The sequence below is a fragment of the Euprymna scolopes genome, chromosome 37, assembly GCF_053919585.1.
Source record: "Euprymna scolopes isolate OS-2025 chromosome 37, ASM5391958v1, whole genome shotgun sequence".
Taxonomy (NCBI): Eukaryota; Metazoa; Mollusca; class Cephalopoda; order Sepiida; family Sepiolidae; genus Euprymna; species Euprymna scolopes.
The window spans coordinates 85,696,540-85,713,455 of NC_136518.1; the positions used below are offsets into that span (position 1 = coordinate 85,696,540).

Genomic DNA, 16,916 nt, shown 5'->3' on the forward strand with positions numbered 1-16,916 from the left:
AAAATAAAAATCCCGGGCACCATCAGGCATGGACACTTAAAAAAAAAAAAAAAAAAAAAAAAAAGAAATCAAGAAAAATTCAAAGAATCTTACCTTTTCTTTGTTGCTGACATGTTTTTGACAAGTAATGTAAATTGGGAATGGCCAATCACTCGTTTCAAAAACAACACCCGCAGCATGAGCGCAGGTAATGTGAAAGGAGAGCGTACAACGACCAGATGAACACTGAGCACAACTTCCAGATTTTCCATTTTGTTTGATTTTAGGCGAACAAAAATTACATTTCTATAAAAAAAAAAGAGTAATTATAAAAATTAGTCACACATTTTAGAAATTTTATTTCTTTTGGATTAATTGAAAGAATAGATTCAAAATATAGCATTTAACTAGAACATTCTATGCATACACATACACAAAAAAAAAAAGAAAAATATCTACGATCAGTATAGCCTTCCCTATGTGATCATTCGTGAAATAACAAAATAAAGAAGAACACAAAAATTGTATAAAATGCAACTTATTGGATTTTAAATACTGCCATGAAACTGATTTTTGGATCGCTATCTCTTCTAATCCAATTTGTTTCACTTTTCTACAATCTTCTCGATTTGTCATAATTGGTTCTTTGTTTTGTTACTTCCTGTCGCTCCGTTAGCTCTTTTCCGTCCTGGTGCTAAAAATCTTTTCATGAATTTATACGCAGTTAAATATCTTTCAAGTTTTGTACACCTACATGTCATAACAGCGCTACAGCAGCTGGTTAATAATAGAGCTAACATTTAATGAAATTAAACTTATCTCTTTACTCCTCATTAAGATAATATCTGTGAGGACAGGGCATGGTAGTCTATACTACAGACAACTTCATGGCACAGTTGAGAAGCACAAGTAGAAACTACTGACAAATGTAACCTTCAAAAGAAATTAAGTCAACTATATTCAGAAATTAAATAATAATAACATACCTGAAGACAAAAAGATAAATATAATGATGCATACCTATAGTACAACCCAAGTGAGAAAAGTGGAACAAACAAAGAGAAATTTATAACCGAATTTACCTGATTGTTGTTATAAACTCCTGAAACATATTCAATGTGTATTATTATTATTATGGTTGGTTGGAAGAAAATAATAATCCATTATTTGCAGAGAGGTTGAGGAAAAATGGGCAGAATGTTAGAGTGGATGTTGGAGAAAAATAAGAATCAACTTAAAAAAAAAAAAAAGGTTCTTACAAGTCTGGCTCTTTGTGCTGAGATCTTCGTGATATCAATTGGTCCTCGAGTACTGATGTTTTGAAAGGAGACATCGGGTAAGGACAACGCACATACGATATGGCACCATTTGCCATCAGTAGTTGTTTTCAGGGCACCACCACGCAAGAAACATAATGTACATTCCTGTAAAAAAAAAGTTGCGTTTATATTTTAAATATTCAGCTGCTGTTAGCATTTGTTTAAACATATATTGAATTACCTTCCTTGATGTCATATTTCAGTTCTTCTTTGTTACTGTAGCGACTTAACCGTCGTGTCGCAGTAATGAACATATTAAAAAATTATGAAAAACTAAGGTAGAAAATTAATTATTAATAAAATAGTTTTCAAAAATTGAGTTTTGCTGAAAAAAAAAAAGAAACCGGAGAGTTCTAATTGTAACAAAAGGGAGATAAATATTTTTTGAAAACTGAAAATCTTTGGCCAATTGAGCAAAACTCCATTTTTGCTAATTGTCTTCAAAAACTGTTTTAATTAATAATTAATTTCCAAGGTAATTTTTTTTCATAATTTTTGGATATTTTCATTACTGTGACATAACATTTCAGTAGTGTCGCAAACCAATATAATATCAGTGAACACTGTATTAATAGTGATGATGATGACGTTGACGAGGATAGTAAACAGTAACATAATTGGTCGAGATCCGGCCAATCAGATCAGGTTTCACTTCTTAGCCATGGTCGAGAATCGACGATAAAATAAAATTAGTTGCAGAATTTGGGGGAGGGAGATAATAGTGTATATTGACGGCTGGCCGCACTCCAAACTTCAGGTTGTAAACCATTGGATATAAAAAAAAAAAAAAAAAAAAAAAAAAAAAAAAGGAAATATATAAGAGGATGACAAGTGACTCCACCAGTTACGGTTAGTAAAACTTGAATACGCGTCACACCCATTTTGTTCCTAAGAATATCGATAATTTTCGTCAACGTATTTATTTCAAGTGCGGCGATAAAAAAAAAATATAAATCCGCGCAAGATGCACAAACAGTTATATTCGGACTTTTTCTGTATTATCATTTTCTTTATTATTTGAATTTGGAACTGTTGCAATATCTCTTTCGAAGTTGTACGTGTTTCATATATCCAAAAAAAGGGGAGATTATATATTTATGTATATACTAAATTTTCGCTGTTGGATTCGAATTTAAACTTCACCCTGCTGGACCTGAATGGAGACGTACTTAAATCCGAAGGAAGATAATTTTAATCACCAGAATTAAAGAATAATAATAACAAAATGAATTAATCGCTATAAACCTTATCGGCTATAGATTCCAAGGACAATCAGCCTGGATCGGGTGATGGTCAAATCTAAAGAATGAACGTCTGATATTGGTTTCGCGAGATTCTCCTCCCTCTTCATTCGGGCTTTGTCTGAGACATCGAAAAGGAAGTATTTTGTCACAGTAGATATCATTGGTTTCACTTGAAATTCAATATTTCAATTTTCGCTACAATAATGAAGGACTTATTTCACCTAACGATTTCTCTTGAGAATGAAATGTGTAGCTTACATGCCATAAGTATACTTTCATACTACTATTATGTACATATTTTGAGATATTTTCAGACAGAAGCAAAATTGGTTAAACAAAAAAAAAAAAAATGTCAGTTTTCTCCATAGCCAATACAAACGGAACATTAAAAACACATTCCAATTTTATCAACAAATAAGTCCTCAGCTTTACAAGATAAAACCTGACTCAGATCTGAGCTTCACTCAATAACAAAATTTTGTACATTTAAAAAAAAATATTTTATTGCATTTTCACCCCAAACAAGGCATAGTGCCACTTTGATGTAGGAGTTTACTATCTGGGACATAATTGCAGGGGCACTACTTAGGGAGTTTAGCAGCAAGATGTCTGTTCACATAACACTTGAACTTCTGCATGTCAGTACAGTCTGGGAAACAGGTACCCAAAAGCAAATTCCAAAGTCTAGCAGTTCTGGGGAAGAAACTATTAGAATAGAAGGCTTTCTGGCATTTGGGGTTTTCTACTGTGTAGGGGTGGGATTTTGCTGCTGAATGTCGGGTTCGTTGGGGGTATTTACGTCAAGGGGGGTACAAAGGTTTGTAGTTCGTATTAACATCTACCGTTAAAATACTTGTAAAACAGGCAGAAGAATGCAACATTTCGTCAATGGGACTGAGGCTGAAGGCCAGCTGGCAGTTCAGGACCAATTAGGTCAGCACCTCTCTTTTGAAACCTGTTCAGGAGTGAGAGACTAGTAGCAAATGCACCAGCCCAACTGTAACAGCAATACTTCATACATGGTCGAATAGTGGCCTTGTAGAGGTACATTGAAGCAAAGCATATTTTTATTGCAAAAGATGACATTAGTAAAAAATGTCTACTCAGAATAAGAAAAATGCAGCTTTATCAACAATTGTTTTCATTAATTCCAACGCTTCTAACAATTTAATGCTTTTAATCGTTTTTGATGAACGCGAGTCAAAATAATACGGAACTATTGCTTTGCATGAACAGTATTTTTTTTGCGTATCAGTAGTTTCGTTCAAATATTTACGTAAATTGAAACTAATAATCTGATTGTGATAAATTTTAACACATGGAATTTCAAGATTAGTACTTTATGATAATCATTTGAATTTTAATGAGTGACACCAGAATTTATTGAGTGATGTGTTATATTTTTCAATATTAAAATTTATTAGAATACATTTTAAAAAGACCATAAAAACAAACATGGTGGATGAATAGTATAAGCTGATTAAAAATGTTAACATCTAATTCCCCCAGACCCATTTAATTTTTATTCTTGTTACTTACTGCAGAAGTTTCCTCCACTTCACAACGTAAACATTTCCACCTGGAAGCTTGAACTGCCTCATCTACTCCATAACAACCTGTGAAATAAAACAAAAAAAAAAGTTGGAATATGAAATGGAAAATCAGAAAATACATTTTGCAGATGATTTGATGAAAACTGTCAAATACATCATGCTACACAAACATTGCAAACTAAATGGCTTGATGAAAAAAAAACATACATTTTTCCATGCATGTTTTGAATTCAATTATATTGTGGTGGTGTCCTTATAAACACTTACAGCTACATTTTTTTTTAATTCATGATGTTTGAAAATTTGTTTTGCAGACCTTACACATCTTTCTTTCCTTTTATCTTTTCTCCAAATTATTTTTTATTCCATAAAAAAAAACTTTCCCAACAGTTTTTTGAGGAACATACATTTGTCTCTAAAAAGTTGTTTAGTCATCTTCTGCTATTCAATGAAATGTGTGTAAGATGTACTACACAAAAAAGAAGAAAAATGTAAATATATAAATAAAAACTTATGATTGTGAATTAAATAAATCTTTTGGCTTTGGAATGATAACATATATTAGTTTTACCCATCCTGGGACAGGTATTCGTCCAGTGTGTATGTGTATATATATATATATATATATATATATATATATATATATATATATATATAATTCCAGGTTAATATTTTCCAGAGGAAAAATAATCAATGAAATTTGTACGAGGTTAATACAAGAGTGCTCATTACCGAAGTAGAGCAAGATATACTCTTTGTTTTACATAAGTATTAATATATAGACACCTCTTCAGGCGATATTGTTTATACAAAAGATTAGTCTGCTTACATGTAAAAGTCATACCAGATAAAAAAAAACTAAAAAAAAAAAAAACATTTTATTTATTTGCAGACTGTTATCCTCATCTTTATAGTTGTTGTTTCACAACGTTTCGGCCAACTATTTCTCTGGCCTTCGTCAGGTGGTTAACCGTGACGGGATAGGAATGCTGAGTCTCTTAACTGTATCCTCAGCAATTACCGCCTTCCATAGTTGTTGTTGTCTCACCACGTTTTGGCCAACCAATCCTCTGACCGGCATTGCATAGGATTGAAACTGCTATCTTCAGACAATGCTCACCTGAAACTGTGAGAGATTCAATGTTTCCATCCACTGCAACTGCACCACAACCATGTCTAAGACTAAAAAATCCAACCTTGATCGCTCTTCGGAGTCCATAGCGCAGTGGATGGAGATGTTGAATCTATACAGTTTCAGGTGAGCATTGTCTAAAGATAATGGTTTCAATCCTACCCAAAACCAGCCAGAAGATTAGTTGGCCAAATCGTGGTTAACCATCTGACAAAGGCCAGCGGAATAGTTGGCCGAAATATCATGAAACAACAACTATAAAGATGAGGATAACAGTCTGCAAATAAATAAAATATACAAATGATTCATCTCAAAGAATTCCAATAATTAAATAAAAACTTATGAGTGTGATTAAACTATATCGTTTGGTTTTGGAATCATAACTAATTATACATTCATACATAATGGCAGCAAATTCGTTTTCAAACATTGCAATTACTGGATATAGCACAAAAAAAGAAAAAAAAAAAAAAAAGAAAAAAGGTGTACAGAAACACGAAAACATTCAGTGATGTGCCACACGAAGGTGGCTTTTAAGCCCTGCCAAACTCTAGCATTCCTTGGCACACATTGTGCAGACATACATATATACATATATTCATGAATTCTCAACATCAGCCAATAAAAATTGTTTCAGCAATCACACTTGTATTTAAAAACTGTCAGGACGGATTTGGTTACTTTCTGACTTCACAACAACTTTCATAAGTTGCCAATGAGGCAAATGATGCCGTTTGACTCCCATACTCCTACGACCACATCCTTTAAACAGATTTGCAAAAAATCCAAGTGATTTTTGTTGTTACTTGTATTTATTACCGAACTGTACCAAGGCGGGACTCATCCAAGGCAGATTTAACTGGCTTCTTTCAAAAGAAGTTTCATGGGAATATGAAATCCACAAGTCCACTAGTCATTTATATTTATTAAAAATAAATAATGCACATATTAACATTTTTTGAATCCAATAGACTAAATACTAGTGCTGAGATGATTAATCATAAAAATCGGAACTTTTTCAAGTATTGGAATCAGAAAACTTTGTACCTATCTTCGATGCCAAAAATGATTCCTTTAATCATCTCTTTATTTGATTTTGTCTAAAACAAAAACTTCAACTTTGATTGAAGTGAGTGTCCCTAATGATGAAGGTCTGAGCAGAGCGGAAAGAGAGAAACAGACCAAATATCAAGGTCTCATGTATGATATGAAAAGAAACTGGAATCTTAGAGAGATATCAATCATACCAGTTATTATAGGTGCCACAGGACTTATGAAGAAGAACTGAAGTCCTACCTAACTAATATTCCTGGTGAACCAAGTGCAAAAGAGATCCGGACAATTGCACTTAAGGGAACAACGAGGATACTAAAAAGAACTCTCGGCTGGTTTCAATAAAAAGCAGGGCAATGTTGGCAGGTGGTTTGGCTGCCCCATACCCAGCATTATCATCTTCAAAGGAAATTTAAAAAGTAATGATAATAAAATAAATATTGATTTTAAACTGGCAGTTAAGCTAAAATCTCTAGATCACAAGTGTACTTTCGCGCACACTTAACATGTGTTTTTACGGTAATAGGAAAAAATAAGTTTATAGTTAAATATTTAGAGATTTATAAATCGGAATAAGTAATTTAGTAAGGAATCAGTAATTGTATCGGAATCGGGGAAAATATTGAAATCACCCCATCATTACTAAATAAAGACATCAGTAAAATCAATTTGAATTTTGTTTATTTTTAGATTGTGAAAATGATCAAATCTTTTCATCAAAACACATTTGTTTATTGAAATCAATCCTGACTACATTTTCTACAAATAAACCTTATCGTCACAAATACACAACAAAATGTGGCCTTATTACTTACTCGCATGAACACAAACTCTACACAGTTGGCATTCTAACAAACGACTTTGCTCATCTTCTTCAAACGGGGATTCATTTGGGTTTGGATTTTCAGAACTTATAGCAAAACAGATTTCAGGTATCACAGGCAGACTTTCGTCTGGGATCTTTTTCCGCTTCTTTCCAGTTTTCTTGGGATTTTCTTTTGAATTATCGTCTTCAGTAACCTATAAACAAAAGACATAATTGTATTTTAGTTTACAAACGTTATTAAAAGAATGTAAAATGAACCCGGCAAAAAAAAAAAAAAAAAAAAAAAAAAATTCAAAATTTGCAAAAAAAAAAAAAAAATCAACATTTGTTATAAAAACAAAATAAAAATGTCAAAATTTGAAAAAAAAAAAAGTCAAAATTTGATGCAAATATTTCTGTGATGAAATGTTTACACAATTCAGACTTTTATTATAGTTGTTTTCATTTGTTTTTTATGGCATAACGTTCCTGTTTGAGTTATTTTGATGATCAAACAACACTTAATACCTGAAAAGATATTAAGATGTTTGTGCTTATGTGTGTGAGTGTGTATGACCTGCCATCTGGAATTGGTTGCTCTGATTTTTAGGTTATTTTCGTGTTATTGTTGCTGTTTGAGAAATTATACAATTTTGAATTATTGAGTTTTCATGACTAAAATTTTTTAGAGTGCAACAATTTATAAACCTTAGCCCCACCTGAAACATGTACCCCCTCATCATCAAATGAAAAACCAACGTATAACATATTTCATTAATTGAGCATTGTTCACATTACATATAGTTTTTTTTTATTCCTCTCTCTCATATATATATATATATATATTAGTGGACTAGCAAGGCCCCAGAGGAGACAACCGAAGCAGTAAAACTGAAGCTGGCTTGCAGGACACTATATATACAAATGTAGGCAAATTTGGGCAGATTTTATTGGTTTGAAAATATAAGTTCTTTTTTAGCAATTGTCATAAAATTTTAGTCATAGAATAGTATTATAATCTCCAAAAAGCCTGCAAATTTTCATGTAGTTTCGTCCCATAGAAACAAAGATATGAACATTTAAATAATCAATTTGGCTATCAATATATATATATATATTTCCCCAAAATATCTAGCCTTGATGAAGGGGAGATTAAAACTTCATATGCAAAACTAGAAAAACAAATGACTATTGAAATATTTTATGGCTGTAAAAAAAAAAAAAAAAAAAAAAAAAGTGCCAAAAATAGGCTCTGGATGACAGATGATCCCCTTAATGTGCGACCTTAAAGACAAATGTCACGTAGCCCACTACGTAATTTAGGTCATTACCTTTCCAACAAAGTTAAATTCTGATCAATAGTCGCTGAGATTTTTTTTTATTTTTATTTTTTTTTTTTTATTACATTTTCACCCCAAACAAGGCGCATTGCCACTTTGGTGTAGGGGGCTATTATCAGGGGCAGCAACTACTGGGGCACTATGTTGGGATTTGGGCAGCAAGATGTCGGTTCACGTTGCACTTGAACTTCTGCATGTCAGTACAGTTGGGGAAGCAGGAACTTGGAATGGAATTCCAGAGTCTAGCGGTTCTGGGGAAGAAACTACTGGAGTAGAAAGATCTTTTACATCTAGGGATCTCTACTGTGTGGGAGTGGGATTTAGCTGCCTGTTGGGTTTATCGAGGGTGTCTACGTCGTGGGGGCACAAGTGTCTGCAGTTCGTCAGAGCATTCACCATTAAAATACTTGTAGAACAGGCAGAGGGATGCAATGTTTCGTCAATACCAAAATGAAAGGTAATATATATATATATATATATATATATATATATATATACACTCTTAGGCAAACTGAATATTGAAATGCTCATATATCTGGTTCTAGGAGACGAAATTACATGAAAATTTGCAGGCTTTTTGAAGATTATAATACTATTCTATGACTAAAATCTTATGATAATTGCTAAAAAAAAAAAGCCCTATATTTTCAAACCAATAAAATCTGCCCAAATTTGCCTACATTTATATTTTATAGTGTCCTGACAAGCCAGCTTTAGTTTTACTGCTTTGGGATGAATTTTGCTTAGGCTGTTTTTTTTTTTTTGTTGGGTTGTCTCTGTGGTCTTGCTAGGCCAATAATAGATATATAGACATAACACCTTTTTTGGCAATTTTATCAGTTCCAAATATCAGCGACTATTGATCAGTAGGATATGTGACATTTGCCCTTAAGGTTGCACATTAAGGGGATCATCTATCATCCAGATCCTATTTTAGCACTTTATTTTACAGCCATAACATGTTTCAATCATAGTCATTTGTTTTCTAGTTTTGCATATGAATTACAAAATATCTGATATTTTCTTAAAACCTCTGGCCTTGATGGAGAGGAGACTAAAACTTGCTGCTATGGTTTCAAATAATCTGAAATAACAGCAAGGGGAGACTCGATTCCAAATATTTCTCATGTTATTTCCCCCCTCTTTGGTTTTTATACATAAAGTAAATTTCAGTGCGCCATGATTATTTGATACTGAGGATATTCATAATCGTACCCTATTTCCAAAAGAAGGAAGATATAACATATGAGAAATATTTGGATATGAGTCTGCCCTTACTGTTATTTCAGATCATTTGAACCCATAGCAGCAAGTTTTAGCCTCTCCTCCATGAACGCCAGAGGTTTGGGGGAAATAGATATATATATATATATATATATATATATATATAAAATTATATAAGCTTTTAGAAATACAAATGGTGGCATGAGATGTTTTTCCACATGTTTTTAATTATATTGGGGTGAGGGAGATCCTTATAAACTTACAACATTGTGTCTTTTTTAAATTTATGTTTTTGCAGACTTTACACATTTCCATCTCCTTTTATCTCATAAAAAAACAAAACTTTCTGGCAGTGTTTTGAGGAACACATTTTTCTCTGAAAAGTTGTTTTGTGGTCTTCTGCTATTCCATGAAACACATGGAAGTCATACTACATAAAAAAAATAAATTAAATACATCTTTTGGCTTTGGTTAATGATAAATTATACATGCGCACATATACATTATAGAAGGTCAGAACAACATCAGAACCATTGATTTCAACTTCAAACTTTTGTATGATACGCAAGTCTATCAAATAGTTTTTCATTTATTCAACTGCCATATTTTACTTGCATATTAATCGAAACAACCAACAACATTTTTTAAAATTAACATCTAATTTTAATCATAAGCTATTAAAATTTGCATAAATACCAATTCTGAGCAAATTAGCCATCTTTAGTCAGTAACATATACAAAAATGATGCTTCAATCAGCATTGGTATTTAGACAAACTTAGAAAGCTAATATGCTCTATTAAATTCTTTTTAAGGCAAATACGCCACAAATGAGTAGACAAAACAAAAGAAAAAAAATTGTTTTTGACAAATTTTTTAATGTTATTTCCTTTAAAACAATTTATGTTATTGAAATATGATTATAAAAGTGTTAAATGAATCAGATGTAACTTACCTCCTGTGGTTTGAAGAGAGAACACACTGCACAGTGAGGTTCCTGCCTTGCCATTATTCTGTTATACCTGATCTCCAGATCAAAATCGGAAGGGCAATCTTGCCACATGCCCGTCAGGGGTTTAGCCCAAGATTCATTAATCTCATGACTTTCAATAGAAGTGGCTGCAAAAAAAAAAAAAAAAAAAAAATGAAAACAATTTAAAACAAATAAAAGATATTTTTGGTCTAGATTTTTTGGATGTTTTTTTTTTTAATACATTTTTATTTGACTATTTTATGGTGTGAAGTGGCCATTTTCCATTCATCGGCTCCCCAGGTGGCAGAAGGGGGAACAACTTTTAGATATGGAAGTTAGCTGTGAACACTCAATAAGCAGTCTTGGACCAAATAGCAGCCAACTCCGAGAGCATGGATGTGTCCTGGTCACATGCATCGACATGAAATGCATAACAGATGCTGTTTATAAAGTTTGGGCTTGCTGAGTGTTGGACGCCATAAAAACGGACCGACTCATTAGAGTCAGGGCTGTTGGCTGTGGTTGATGACCCACTTCGTATTGATCACAAATAAAATTGTTCAGGTTAGAAAGGACATCCATCCAGCTTTAAGACTTTGCTTCTAAGAAACTTGTTTCAAATCTTTTTGGTCACATGACAAAAAGCATCCAACCTCAACAACTGGGAAAGAAAGACGTTAAACCATGTGGTAAGTAGCAGGGATATAGGCATCGAATAGGAAGAAAAACTTGAGAAGAATCTCCCAATCAGCTCTCTTTAGAGATACTTTAAAACAATCACTAGCATTTCATTGTAACAGATGCTAATTTGCATATTAGATCAAAAATAGGGAAAGGATGATTATTATTTCAAGTTAATGTCAATGCGTCATGTGTAAAAATGTATTGTATTTGGGAGTTTTTTTTGTTTTTTTTTGTTCAAAGCTTATCTACGTTTGTTTAGTTAAAGTTTAACAACACTGAAAACAAAAGAGTATTTTTGAGGTGGTGGTTATTGTTGGCAACACATTTCAATAATTGTCATAATACTTCATTTATTCAATGCTTGCTGTTCTAGACTACAGATCATGTCATGGTGCAGCTGAGAAGCATGACTACATGATGCCTATTAACAAATGTTTGATTTTCAGAGATTTTGCATTGAAAGTTAAATGAAAATATTTTTTACCAGAGATCTTAATTCCGTGTTTATTGTGTTTAATACTTATCAATTTTTACAACAAAATTTGCAGTTTCATTTGTCTTACAGGACATCTTATTCGCAGTTATGGTTGAAACGGTCACTTGATGCATAAGTTAATTTCCTTAAAAAATCTAAAAAGCAATGACTAAGCAATAGACTTAATCGAGCTTCTCAACTGTATCATGTAGTCACTTGTAGTATAAAACACCATGATTAATTTTTTGTTTTAAATGTTTTTTTATTAGTTTCAAAATAGAACAAATACATAAGGAAATCAAGCACGATCTATATATCTATTAAGTTGAGTATTTTTTTCTCACTCTGACATTGATTTTAAAAGCCTACTTTTTCTATTTAAAAATTATTAAAACAAACTTTTTAATATTGTCAGTTATGGATATGTGACTGAAACTGATTTGCATATTACTTTGAAAAACGAGTGTTAATTACTTTTCTTTTTTATGGTCTCTTATTAGATGATTGGTTTCATTTTACAATTAGGATGAATTCTATTTATGCATAGTTTCTATATTCTGCATAATTATGTAGAATTGAAGATGAACATGTTCTCACACATGGAAAAATTTATATCTATATATACTTATATATAAAATTGACCCTGTTGGTGTGTGTGTGCAAAAAGTCTATCAAATTTCTCTGATTATTTGGTCTAAAGAGTTGAAATTTGATAGGATTATTTGACCCTGTAGCACACTTTCAGTCTTGTTTTTAACCAGCAAAATTGTTTTGTTTTTTTTAAATCAATTTTCACCCCAAACAAGGCACAGTGCCACTTTGAAGTAGGGGGGGTATTATCGAGGACATAAGTTGCGAGGGCATTATGAAGGGAGATGAGTAGCAAGATGTTTGTTCACATTACACTTGAACTTCTGCATATCAGTACAGTTGGAAAAGCAGAATCCCAGAAGGGAGTTCCAAAGACTTGCAGTTCTGGAGAAGAAACTATTGGAGTAAAAGGTTTTCTTACACCTAGGGATCTCTACTGTAAAGGGGTGGGACTTAGTTGCTTGTCGGGTTTGTTGGGGGTATTTACGTCGAAGAGGTACAAGTGCTTGTAGTTCGTCAGAGGATTCACCATTCAAGTATTTGTAGAACAGACAGAGGGATGCAACATTTCAGCGATGGGACAGAGGGCTGAAGCCTAGATGACAGTTCAGGGCCTATCAGGTTGGCGACTCTCTTTTGAACCCTGTCCAGGAGTGAGAGACAAGCAGCAGATGCATCAGCCCAAATGTGACAACAATACTCCATACATGGGCAAATAGTGGCTTTATAGAGGTACAGGATACTTTCAGGCGTAAGTAATTTTCTAGCACGGTAGAGAGAGCTCACCTTCTTTGCAGCAGCCTTGGCAATGCACTCAATGTATCTATTCCAGTTCATGTTCCCTGTAAACGTTAGGCCGAGGAGTTTAAAGGAAGTACTTTCAGGTAATGTGTTCTTGACCATTGTCTATTGGTGGTAGAGAAGGTTTCTTGTAGTTATTGAAGGAAACAAGCTTAGTCTTGGCAGCATTGAATTTGACCATCCATTTTTGTCCCCATTCCACTGCAGATTAGAGGTCATCCTCTAATGTTTCTGCCATTTCCTTAGATATGTGTTCATTTGTTTTCCCCTCGTGCCTGTTTCTAAGGGTTTAAAATTGAAAACAAACTAATTGACCTTGGCAGAAATAGTCAACTAAACTTGTTTGCATGCACAAATCTACATTCAAAAGGTTAAACATTATTTTTTCACTATTTATGTGTATGGGCATGGCTCAGGAGCTAAGGAATGAGGCTAGAGAGTTGTACATTTTGGTTTCAATTCTAGCCAATGACACTGAAGTCATTTAAAAAAAATTTTTTTTTTTTTACTTTTCGAAATCGTTACTATATATTATGTAACAACTGATAGAGAATTGGCTCTATTAAATATGAAATCTGCATAAATTAAATATAATATTTATGCATATTTTACAATCAGGCGACCTGCTAGTTAGACAATAAAAATGATCATTTCAATTTTAAGATTTGTGGCACTTAAAGTTATTTTTGGAACACAATGAAATATTAGGAACGAGAATCATGTTTTTAAAATGTGCTTGAGAGAGAGGAGAAAAAAGAAAGGAAAATTTCTGCTAGTGTTCCTATTTACTTTGCCTGTCCACAAGGGCAGAGTTAGACACCAAGGTCGTTTTTTAATGCGAAGAAAAGAACAAAAATTAAAAATTGTCTCGGTGATGACGGATTTCTCCCCCACTAACTGGGAACAAAAAATTGAAGTGTAGTACCAGTCTTGGGCAGAAATATGGTTGTCTTCAAGTCTAACGTAAATAGGTTCTTGAGGAGCCGTTCCATATAAGTTAACAAATTTACTGAATTTCCATTACTAATGATTACTATATTGTCCAATTTCTACTGTACACTCTTTAACCCTTATCCGTGAGTGGCCTCTTGGCCTTGATAATGTGGTGATGCCTGTGTAAAATAAATAAATAAATAATAATAAAAAAAAAAAAAAAAAGGCCAAGAAATCCCTCTTATGAGATTAAATTTCTGCTAGAGTTACTAAAATCATAAATTTTATATTTTGTTTATTAACATCCATTTTACATATGCTGGTGTGTGAACTGTTTTTAGAAATTAACTTCCAAACTAACCTATCTCTGGCCAGGTCTTTATTCATCTTTCACGTAGATTCTTATCACTTCTTCCCATGCTTCCTTTCACCTTCCCATGAGAATTAAATCTGCTACCTCAACTGCTCTATCCCTTTTTTTTTTTTTTTTTTACTGTGACCAAACTAATTGAGTCTCCTGTTTTACAAATGTCTCCTATACTATTCAGATTTAATCTTCATAAGATGTCTTTAGATCTAAGCCAGTCTTTAAGATGCATATTAAGCATCCATCTCTTTCTAATATTTTCCTTGGCCTTCTTTGCCAACTGACCTTGCTACTTCAACTGTTCTACATCTACTAACCTAAGTACTCTCATCGATTCTTTCAATGTGACTAAACCAACCACGTTTCCTGTTTTTGTTAATTTCTTTAATAATAGACGAACATATAAATGTTTAATCACCTGAACTGGATTGAGAATCTGAATCTGTTACAAATTTCCTCGGTTTTGGGGTGGAAGATCGACTATGAGATGTATTGCTGTTTGTGTTGCTACACAAAGATGGATTTTCTTTCTCCGCTTTGTATTTCTCAGATTTCTTCTTTTTGTAATAGCTTTTCTTTTTAGCACCTGCGTCATTTTCCTTGGAGACAGCTTTAACAGACACTGGTTTCTTAAAAGAAAAATGAAAAGATAACAAAAGATAAGCAAACAGTAAATAAACAAAAATTGTTAAAATCATAATGCAATAACATGAACAAAAATGCTATTATTTTAAGTTCAAAAGTTTTGACTTCCATTTTTGTTTTGGCTCTTTTATACCAAATTATCCATTTTTTTTTTTTAATAAGATTTTGAAAAGTTAAAAATTTAATTATTCTGGTATTGTTTAATTGATTATTTAAAATTATACCTATGTATTTAATTATGAATTACTTCAAACTTCTACCCAGTTATGGCTGACAGAAGGAGAGCAAGACCTCCGTGGTTATATTAAAAATTCTATACTGATTCTTAAGTTCAACAAGACACCTTTTATTTTTACAAGGTCACTTGATTATAAGGGTATATGAATGCAAGGCCGTAGTGTAGTAATCATTAATGGTGTAAGTTGGGTAGAATTTGATTATTTAAGGGGACTGCTCAACAAAAACTTGTTTTCATTAGACTTGAAGCAGGTTAACAGAACAGTTTTCCACAGGTGGGCAGTGGAATCTGCGTTTAGATTTTTAGGCACAGAGAGTGGGGGAAATTGATAATGGTTGTAGCTAGTTGAGTGTGTGTGTGTGTGTGTGTGTGTGTGTGTGTATATATATATATATATATACATTAAATGAAAGATGAGGAATAAAAGTTATATAAAACTTATATCATCAGAACAAGAAGGACAAGTAAAGGGAAAGATTAAGGAAAAAAACCTATTTAGGCCATGGCATTTCGAAACTAAATGCTTCTCATCAGAAGAGGAAAAGGGGCCAGAATTTTGTATAATTATGGCCCCTTTTCCTCTTACGATGATGTCATGGCCTAAATAGTTTTTTTTCCTTAATCTTTCCCTTTAATTTTCCTTCTTATTCTGATGAGATAAGTTTTATTCCTCATCTTTTATTTTATATATTTGTTTGCTCCTCTTAATATTGTCGTTTTGAGCTTTTCTTATTGTGACATGTTTGCTTTGTTATAGATTTATTCTTTGATAACATGAGTAGATATATATATTTTTTTTTTTCCAGTATTTACTTCAACAGTGCTCTATATGTAAATAGAGCTAGGTAGTAAGTTTTGAAAATATATATGATAATTAAACTACACAAAACTTTATGCATTTCATCTCCAGGAGGATTTGTCAGGCTACTGCAATAAGCCAACGAGTTATTATACTATATTATATAATATAAGGCTGAACGTCTGTGTGTGTCTGGTCACGAATAGTTTATATGGTTTACTATTATAGAAAACTGATTACATATAATGATAGATGTATAGAGACACAGGAATGGGTATGTTTGATCTGGCAAAAATGAAAATTGTGGGGTCTACATACACGCCTGGTCCACAAAGTATAGAAATAAAAAATTTTAAAATTAAAAAAAAAAAAAAAAAACGTTTACAAGTGTTTTTGATATAGATGTACATAACACTTTGATAAGTATGTTTTAACTTAAATAGGAATAGGATAATTACCCACCTGGTCAATGACATTGATAACAGCTTAGGTGATTGGGAACATTTATGTAACTCTTTAATTTACATGAACACGAAATACATGTTTCATTTCATAGAGAGACTTCCATGTGCTCTCATGAATACTGATTCTTTTTTCTATGAAATAAACACACATTATATATCTATAATATAAAGCTGTGTGTGTGTGTCTAGTCACGAATAGGCTCCTATATGGTTGACTATTTTAAAAAACTGATTACATATAATGATAGAAGATGCATCGAGGCACAGGAATGGATATGTTTGATCTAGCAGAACGGCG

At 32.6% G+C, this 16,916-nt stretch overlaps 1 protein-coding gene across 3 annotated transcripts in view; it reads right to left on the reverse strand.

The window, feature by feature from the left end:
• LOC145261273 (uncharacterized) overlaps window positions 1–16,916 on the reverse strand; it is a 100,441-nt gene that overhangs the window by 15,396 nt on the left and 68,129 nt on the right. For all 3 annotated transcript variants that reach the window (XM_080119745.1, XM_080119746.1, XM_080119747.1), the window contains 6 exons: window positions 14,891–15,101; window positions 10,604–10,767; window positions 7,096–7,300; window positions 4,082–4,158; window positions 1,239–1,403; window positions 94–285 (listed from right to left, as the gene is read on the reverse strand). In XM_080119745.1, the coding sequence (XP_079975871.1) occupies window positions 94–285; window positions 1,239–1,403; window positions 4,082–4,158; window positions 7,096–7,300; window positions 10,604–10,767; window positions 14,891–15,101 (1,014 nt within the window). The remainder of the gene's footprint in view (window positions 1–93; window positions 286–1,238; window positions 1,404–4,081; window positions 4,159–7,095; window positions 7,301–10,603; window positions 10,768–14,890; window positions 15,102–16,916) is intronic.